Raw genomic sequence first — 9,667 nt, 5'->3', positions numbered from 1 at the left:
GGCTTCTCTAGGATATTAAAGTCAATTTATCTGGGGAAGACAAGTAATGGCTKGCTTTTTGTAGGAATTGGAGTAGTTCATTAAGGAAGGTACCAGAAGTTAACACCATCTGAACAAGCTCTAATTTTTTAAGGTACAAATTCCAAGACTCTCGATTACCAGGACAGAACTGCAGAAATCCAGGAGGCTGRTAGAAAACAACACAAATTACTGCCCTTGCTAAAGCACTGTGTACCTTGTGGCTGTGGGCACAAAGTAAAGACAGCACTTAAATGAAATACTCAGCAAAACCATTTTCCTCAGATACAACCTCCCAAACATTTTTACTTAATACATCCGGCCATCTGTATGTTATCTACAGTATAGTTTGGGACAACTAATATTCCACATCCTGTGTTAAAAATTTAAAACTTAAATGAGAGAATTCTAGCTCTTGTAGTCCAAAACAGAGATTGCCAAGCCCATGAGCATCTAAGGCAAACATCCAGGTCTCTGTCACTGGATGTGACAACCCTCAAGTGCACTGAGGAGTTCAGCAACCAGCCAGCCCCAAAAGCTTGAGGTTTCYATCTCCTCTCACCTGTGGAGACTCATTAGACTAATCCTCAGGAAAACCCACAGAAAAGCATATTGGTGTTACCTTAACACCCCAGTCCTACTTAGTATTACATTAATGAAAGTACTCATTTCACATGCATTAATTAAAAATTCCGATTCTCCTACTGTATGATAAGAAGCATGAATTCCAAATTAAAACTTTTATTTAAAATAATTAAATTTTGGATGAAGCACATGAAACTTTTCTTTGAGCTCTAGTCAGAGGCTAGGCTAAGGAGAGCAAACATCTCAGCCCTTCACCACTACCAAATGCCTCCTTGATCACTCCAAGTCTCCTAGGTAAAGGGACACAGAACTGTGTAGTCACTTACATTCTCTGAACAGCCACTCAAACACSTAAGTTTCTGCTTTCCACCTTTCACACCAATAGTTTCAGCACAGATAACGAAATTTAATTCTTCAGTTATTACAGAAGACTGCAGAGATGTTTCACAGTATGGGCCTGCTTGCTCTGTGTGGCTTTTTCAGAAGTGTTACCAGCCTGTTTGAAAACACACTTGCAGAAACTCCCTCTGACTACTTCAGAGCATTAAGGGCTGTAAGAAGACAAAGGCAATAGCTAGTTTTTATACAAGCACGATTTTAATTTAATCCAAGTGTATTCTGTACAACAGAGGTTTTATACAAAAGAAGGAAGCAGCAAGAACAGGCACRAAGAAGTTTCTGAACCCTAGTGCTTTAGAAAGCCAAGAATTTTTTTGAAAAACCAACCRTGTGAGATATTGTTATAGATGTTATAATCTTGGTTTGGGTCAGTCTCCATCATGTACAACTCTCCTGCATGGATATCATCGAAGTTAGCACTGAAGTTGTTAGGATCAAACTGAACCCACAGAGTGTACCTGCAGTCAATGGTACGCATGGAATAGCCCATGATCCTGATGTCTTTCAGCTTTGGTTTGTCAGAGTTCCACTGGGGAGTGTCTGCAGGCCGGGGATATTGGCTGAAAGCAACAGGTTCTTCATGAAAAGACCTGTCAGTGTCATCACACCTTCYCTTGCCTTCCTCCACCTCCTCCTCTTCAGAGACATTAAAATAGGGGACAATGCTTGTCCCCTCAGTGCACAGCACAACACCAAACGAGGCCTCTGGGCACACAGGAGGAACCTGCAGRCCAGCAAGTTCTGCAAGGGTTGGAAACAGAGACACCAGCTCCACCACTTTTTTGCTTTGTCCTAGAAGAAATAATATCAAAATACAAGTTATGGAACAAGATGGTTTGACAACAACTTTTTCTAATAATTCAGTTGGTTTTGTTTTTATTTATTATATTTTTATTGGCAGTCTCTGTACTGGATTTTTGGAGGTACCAACAATCGAGGCAATTAAGGTGTGGCAGTTAGCTCTGAAGATGTCAGTCTATGCACTTATGATGAACTTTTAACAAGAGAACTTTTGCACTTCTATTTCTCCAATGTGTAGTTYTCAAGATAATCTTATCCATTACTTGCAGAGAAAAAGAACTCTTCAGAAAGATAAAGTAAAATATTTAAGGTGCCTGGAGACACATCACCACCTCCATGTACCCACTTYAAACAAAAAATAAACACTGGAATTTTACCTTGAGGTGCTGAGATTCCATTATGGCTAAAAGGGTCAAGGTAGGGGAAGACCCTTGTTCCTTGACTGAYGGGGGAAGTTGTCATTCCTGGGACATAAAACATCAGCGGCACACGGGTAGCAACATCAAAATTGCTGTATTTGGCCCATTCACCATGTTCTCCCAGSGACCACCCTAGGTGACAAAGAACACRRTTCAGAGCAGATACTGGGTTGTAATTAAGTAGTCATTTCTTTTTCCTTGTAAATTGACTCTGACTGCTGAGGCCACTAGTCTATTATAAAGGTTATATTAAAAGGTAAAAAACAATCTGTATTTACAAGACTTTTCTCTAACTTGAAAGCTATTTCAACAGCCACCTAAATCTTGCAACTTGATACTCTTTTATTAAGGAAATAATTACACCTTTCCCTATTTCTCCTACTCTAAATTAAAATTAGGAAATTAGCATTAAAACAGCAGAAAAGAGGGATTGGGGTGTGCCACAGTGCCTGCAAGAGTCTCTAGATCAATTCCATAAAACATTCATTTAAGTTGTGGGCAGCTGCCAGCTCTCCAATACTCCTTTTAACACTGTAGCTGAACATCCTTTGGAGCCAAGGCTGCTCTCCATGCCAGACAGCCATATCAGGATGTTACCCCTGAGGAAGCAATAGAGATAAAACTTTTCAGCTCTCCTCTTCCTCTTGAAAAAGATGCCAGCATGACTTCCTTCCAGGCAGATTTACTGCCAACTTCACTTTGGGGGAAGACAAAGGAGCTCTATGACAGCTATGTTAACACATGATTTTTCTTGATCACTTTGCCAGCCATGGTACTGGCAACACCAACTGTTTACAGTTATCCACAGCAAGGAAAAGAAAAATGCAATTTACAATGGAAAGTGGAAAGTCAGAAATAACATCTAGAGTCACTTTAGTATCAGAAGGAYTAATCTTATTGCTCTACAACACGTAAGAGCTTGTTTATACACACATGCTCACAGAAGTCAACCCAAATTAATTAAACATGTGACTTTAAATTGATTTAGTTAATTCACATCCTAACTGGTTTAAATCAGCTAAGCTATTCCCCAACTAAAAGGATCATGAGAGGGCTGTTTTAATGACTACTGGAGTATTGAACAAAGCATTAAATGCTTGAGATATTTGTCCCACAGTTCAAATTCAGTTTTTTACCACCAGGATCCAGAGTGTGCAAGACCTCAGTTATGAGGGAGAACTGTATCACTATCACTTTGGATGCTCTGCAAGCAGCAATGACAAGTGTAAGAAAACACACTTGAGCAGTTAATGAGAAAGCCTGTTACCCACTGTACCAGATGGCTCTCCACAAATGGTAAAGGGGGAGGAGTAGTGGCTGTCCTTTCAGAGCACTGCTCCCAGCAAGAGTCACTCCTTGGCTAGGGGGTGGGAATACAGCAAGTTCAGCCCCGTGTCGTGGCAGGCAGCCTCATCCCTCACCAGCAAACCCTCAACCCGATTAAAGTGCCTGTAGGAGGATAGAATTGTGCAGCCACAGAAGCCAGTGCCAGTCCCTACAATCTGTCTCAGACAAGCCAGAGACACAAGGTATGGTAGCTCTGCTGGACATGACAGAAACACACATTGGATTAATATGCCAGCACTGAGCTGCACAATGAAGTTATTAACAGTGAGCTAGAGAAAGATTTAAATGCTTACCATGATCAGCAGTAAAAACTACTATTGTGTTATTTGAGAGTCCTACATTGTCCAAAGCATTCAAAAGCAGGCCAACTTGCACATCCAGGTAAGAAACTGCTGCATAGTAACTCTGACGAATCTGCCGCTGCAAGTTAAGAAAGAGAGAAAAAAAAAGCTTTTCACATACAGCGGGGTGGCTGTGTAAAAGAACTTAATTACTTGTAAAACTTTAATTTTGTTTGGAGCCCAATTAATGTCCCACAAAAGGTAAACTGGGAGGGGTCACCTAGGAAATTCCATCCCCTGGCAGTGCTTTCAAGYAAAACATTGCAAACCAATCCATTCTGCTTGTCTTGGTCTAGCCAGTGCACTTAATTTTGGCATAAGCAATGGAGAGTCAAGCGAAATCTTGCAAAAGAAGATACACTGGGTATTGGCTTGAAACAGATAAGCAGACTCAGATTACGAATATAAACATGGCATTGGTAGCTGCTATGCACATACCCTCACATGCAACTGAACTGCAGGGACAGTGAAGGTTTGCCTACAGAACTAAAGGTGACTGTATGGACAGCAGGGGATTTATAATATTTGCAAATAGTCAGTTGCTGAATAGCTGGGAACATCCAAGAGCAGCCAACTCTTTCCTTGCATTTGAACAAGTGAAGGCAGTTTGACTTCACTGCACAGCTTACCTGGAAGTCATCTGGAAGTGGTCCATAAGGGAAACTAACRTTTAATGCTTCCACATCATCCCTCTGTCTGATATCCGTCCAGGGGTTGTATGCTACAGGAGGCAGATTCTTMGGTACCCAGGGATCTGGGGCTAATGTGATATTTTCCAGGGGGTACAACTTGAGAAATTCCTTTACAACAAAAAAAAACACATAAGAAGACTGTACTTGCCTCTAAGATACACTGTGAATTTTGTATTTAAATAGCAACCATTTTTCCTTGCATGACCCTTTAATGTTACAGTTTACAAGGCTTCATTCCCTTTCCCCCAGAGTGCAAAACACAGCAATACAAGTCATCCCCAACCAATTCCTGAAAAATACGGAGTTAGTAAGTACCTAAACCCAGCCTCTTGTATCTCAAAACAATGCTGTAATAAAAAGTCAAACACAACTCTCACTGAAATCAGTAGTTTTGCCACCAACTCGAACAAGGAACAGAATGCAAAATCTTTTAAGGCCTCATTATGTCATACTCCATCAAGTAGAACCCCATCTCCACATAGTAGCAGTCACCACTATGGTAGTATAAGCCTGGGTTTTGACTGAGGAGTCACAATTCATTCTCATTAAACATTCTAAAATGCATCACAGGTGACTCCCGAAGTTACACCAAATTAAGGCTTGTTTCCAGATTGCTTTCAAGAAACAGCAATAAAGCATTTTGGGAACAGCTTTCAAAAGCAGAAGCATTTGTCTAAGTTCCTTTTCCTGCYGGCTCCAGTCTCCTCACCTGTGGGTACCTCAGTGGGATATGTGGCTTGTGGTAACCAACAGCCAGGAAGAACTTCTGCCTGTTGATTTTCATCACATTCAGTAAGCGGATGGCCTCCTCAGTGCTCTGAATATCAGGCAGAGTCCCTCCAGGCATTTCTGTCACATYCACTGGGCACACCAAGTTTGCATAAAGTTTTCCATCTTTTCCCCTGCAAGTCTTAAAAAAAAAATTAGTTCAGTAACTTCTGTTAAATGCAAAGACAAAATCCTCTGTTCTGTAACTTTAATACAAATTTGTTTCTACCAACAAAAAGATGCAACTTCCATGCCTATGAAAATGCAGAAATCCTCTCTAAAGCTGGGTAGAAGATTAAATGTAGTCATGTCAGGGGAAAGCCCACAGCTTCTATGATGAATAGAATCTCTGATCTATTGGCAATGCAGCATTTCTGGTTATGCTATACCTACATTTTAATTCCTTCTGATCCTAAGAGTTTATAGAAAGCTGCCTGGAAGCTACTGACTTAGTTTCTGAGCAAATGCCAGCAGTGGCTGATGTGCAATCAGTGAAGAGAGATAAATTAGACTAAACAGTTGCCAGGGAAAGGTGGCCTCAGCAGGGTGTTTGGGAAGGTTGCTAAATGAACATCCTTTCCTTTATGTCATGGATGAAAACGTTGCTGTTGTTAAAACCAGTCTTTTCCAGCAGTAAACAAAAGAGCAAAACACTGMCAGGGCTGTCTGTACCCTCATGCCTGCAGCTCCTGCTGGGCAGTGTACAGACACCAACACAGGATGTTAATGCAATGTTRGCACAAAGATAAATCAGATTCTTTTGTATCACACTTCTAGAAAACTGGATCAGATTATAAAGTTTTTTTAAGTTTTTTTTTAAACATTATTTCAATTATGACCCCTGCTCACTCAGTCCTGAGCTCTATCACACTAAGTTCACCAAGTTCTTGACAGCGTTTTATCACCTACTAAAACAAAGCCAGCTCAGTGTGCAAGTTGACAATAGCACTTTTCAGATACAGGAATTCATGACCTAGACACTAATTAAGATCATTCTTGCTTATATGTCCAAATACCAATTTAGAAATACTTAAAACATCTGSAGGATGGGCACACTGATTAACAAAACACACTTCTGATAGTCGAGGCCTTCTTTCAGAAAGCAAAGAAACAAAGTACGGAAGTGGTTAGTTGTAGCCCGGACAAACAGCCTCAAAACCCACACAGCACAGCCTGTACTTGGTACAAAAAAACTTGATTATATCCTGAAAACCCTTTTGTGTTAGAGTGCCCCAAATCACTCTCACCTTATCATTTTCATACTTTTCAGCTGAAGGATGAAAGGGTGGAATGGACCAACTGTAGGGATAGTCGTCACTGTAATTGGATGAAACTCCTGAAATGGATATAGAAATGCTCTAATTTCACTTAACCAGGAAGAGCTCAAACACAAGTTTAACTTGTTTCAACCGTCTTTTTTCAAACATGCTAAATAAAACATTTCAAAAGAATCTTCGACAACTGAGAAAAAGATAACCAATAATTAAATAAACATCAAAAAGTTTAAGACAGGCATTTTTCCCTGAAATACACCTTTAACTAGTGAGAGAGACTCAAGTTTGTTGAAGAGCCTTACTTCAGGGAACAGCAACAAAAAMAAATCAAAAAATTCCAAGGACTAGTAACAGTTTTCATGCATATCCTTGACTGGCTTTGCTACCAACTGCAAGTTTATATATCCACCAAGTTCAGTTCTAGGATAAGGAACCACCAAAAATAGGGTCAGTATCACAGTATTTTTCAATTCAGTAGTTTTACTGCTTTTACATAGTGAACTAATTTCCTAGTGAACTTGCCATCATGCATTCTTGCATGACCTGACCCAGACTCACAGCCTATTTGGAAACATGAAGTGTGTACGGGCAAAACTAAGTCAATTGAGTAATTTCATTTTCAGCAGATGCATTTTTAGAATGTCAGACATTTTTTCCCACAATTCCTAGACAAGCTGTGAAAATAWCCACTAGGTAAGAGTAATCTAACACATTCATCTCTAATGCCTTAAGATCTAAAAGACAACCACTGTAAAATCTGGCTCACGATTATGATTTAGGTTCTCAGTATAGACCAGAATCACACATCAATATTTATGTAAGTTTGTGAGACCATACACACCATGCATTTCTATTTTAAGCAAATGACAATTCAAACCATACCAGGATGAAAAACTTTCCCCACAGATAGGGTCRTGTATCCATTGTCCTTGAAATACTGGGGCATGGTGGAATAGTTTCCTGCGTGTACTCTCCAGTAGGAGTAGAAATCATAGAGCCGGGTGGTGTCAGGCCTGCGGCCAGTGAGAAACGACACTCTGCTGGGAGCACACACAGCTTGCTGAGGAGAGAGACAGCCAAGGAGAGAGGCAATTTGGAACAAAAACCAAAATACACGTGCAAACTGTCTTGGGCCTAGCAGGGCTATAACCATCTGAAAGCTCAGGAATCACAGGGAAAGAGTTTCATATCACTTCAACTTGGAATGAACAGTATCCTTAATAAGCATATCAATTCCCAATTGCAAGCTTTTAGCAAAACAGACATTTACCTATCTTCCTTCTTTCCTCAAATAGCCAATTCCTTAGCACTAAAAACTTCACTTATGGAGCCAGTAGCACAAAAGGAAAAAAAAATAAAAAAAGCAAGTCAGGGTTCCACAAAGAGAGTGCTTTGGAAATGTGGTAGCTCATATTACACAGAATGAAGCAGCAGTGGCAGGTGGACTGTGCTGATAAAAACCCAAAATTTAGTTGATCTGGACTGCCTTAAGAATAAAGAAAGCATAACACAGAAGGTCTGAGTTACAGTCCAAAGGCCCAACCAATTCTGCTTTAGACTGACAAAACCCAAGAGTTATTGCTTTGAAGTCCTATTTCCTAGTCAGAATAGACTCAAACTTCTAATTCCCCAGCAGAGAGGAACTTGGGAATGGAGACATCCCATGAGAGCATTCACGTGGAGAGCAATTAGTGAGCCCCCTATTTTAGACTGATACTTCCCACACAAACTGCCCCTTTACAGGAATCCGTARAATTGATTCCCTCAAAAGATTAAAAAGTAAAATATAATCTTTTATAAGCGGTAGAAAAAGAGAATTCTAATTTAGTAAAATAGCATTTTTAAGCAGAACTTGGCTGCTAACATTGAAAATGCCGAGTGGCATTCCACTCCTCCAAGKGCTACACAAATACCATAATTTAAATGCCCTGTTTTCATTTTTCTCTCCTTAGTAAAGATAGACTCACACACTACAGTTCAGCCCAAACATTTATTTTCTACTGAAAACACTTACAGTTAATAAATACTTGYTTTTTCCACTGGCCTGCCTAACACCTACTGTGATAAAAACGATAATTATTTTGCATAGAGAAAACATGTTTAAGTCATTTATCTCACCTGAGCATATGCATTGCTGAACACAATACTTCGAGAAGCAAGTTGATCAATGTTGGGAGATTTCACAAGCTTATCTCCGTAACAGCCCAACACAGGACGCAGATCATCCACAACTATAAACAAGACATTCATGCCATCTATGAAGAAACAGAATTGGAAATAAATTGACTTGAGCTCCACTAAGCAGAGGCTACTTTATGCCGACTTAGTAGGTTTTAACCCTGAAATACACTTAWGAAGAAAATAAAATAAATAAAATGAGCAAGAATATCTTTGTACGGGAATGTAAACAACGGGATTAGTTCTTCAAATACAGAAATTCTTATTTGGCCTAGACAGAAATACAGTGGTTTTCATTTCCCTTCCTATTCATTGCTTGCTCCCACGGTATTTTCTGCAGGTGCCTCAGACAGCGTCTCCTTTAGCTGTCTACAGAAAGGTGTCGCAAAATAAAACAGGTCTACCTACTGCCTAATTCTACAGCTTTGGGAGAGGTGTTAAGCCACAGGTAAACAACACTGTTCTCCTGTATAATCCTGCTCCAAACAGACAAAACTATTTTCTTTCAATTAACTACACACGTGTTTTTAAAACGCCCTCTGAAAGMGGCGGACTGCACTGGGGGCTCGAGCGGCGCACGAAGCGCTGTGCGAAGCCGCAGCCTCCCCAGGGACACACCGAGCCCTCCCCAGCCCCGGGCTCCCGCCGGCCGCTCCCCCAGCCCGGGCCCCGCCGCCACAACCAACCCTCGGGGCCGGGCGGATCTCCGGGCCCCACTGCCGCCGGGCCGGCCGCCAAGGCACCGCGGGGCGGCCGCAGAAGAGACAGGGACAGGGACAGCGACAGGGACAGCGACAGGGACAGGGACAGGGACAGGGACAGGGACAGGGACAGGGACAGGCAGA

General features: G+C 41.1%; 1 protein-coding gene across 1 annotated transcript in view; it reads right to left on the bottom strand.

Moving 5' to 3' along the window:
• Window positions 1–987: 987 nt before the first annotated feature.
• The window catches only part of IDS (iduronate 2-sulfatase), a 13,388-nt gene continuing 4,708 nt past the window's right edge, over window positions 988–9,667 (bottom strand). The window contains exons 2-9 of the mRNA XM_057372251.1: window positions 8,763–8,899; window positions 7,527–7,704; window positions 6,618–6,706; window positions 5,312–5,512; window positions 4,540–4,710; window positions 3,863–3,989; window positions 2,181–2,354; window positions 988–1,794 (exon numbers count right to left, since the gene is read on the bottom strand). Coding sequence (XP_057228234.1) covers window positions 1,289–1,794; window positions 2,181–2,354; window positions 3,863–3,989; window positions 4,540–4,710; window positions 5,312–5,512; window positions 6,618–6,706; window positions 7,527–7,704; window positions 8,763–8,894 — 1,578 coding nt within the window. The 5' untranslated portion in view covers window positions 8,895–8,899 and the 3' untranslated portion in view covers window positions 988–1,288. The remainder of the gene's footprint in view (window positions 1,795–2,180; window positions 2,355–3,862; window positions 3,990–4,539; window positions 4,711–5,311; window positions 5,513–6,617; window positions 6,707–7,526; window positions 7,705–8,762; window positions 8,900–9,667) is intronic.

The sequence above is a fragment of the Malurus melanocephalus genome, unplaced genomic scaffold, assembly GCF_030028575.1.
Source record: "Malurus melanocephalus ecotype Western Australia unplaced genomic scaffold, MMel_1.1 scaffold_168, whole genome shotgun sequence".
NCBI classification, from domain to species: domain Eukaryota; kingdom Metazoa; phylum Chordata; class Aves; order Passeriformes; family Maluridae; genus Malurus; species Malurus melanocephalus.
The sequence above is the reverse complement of the archived record's forward strand: the minus strand, read 5'-3'. Positions and strand labels throughout refer to the sequence as shown.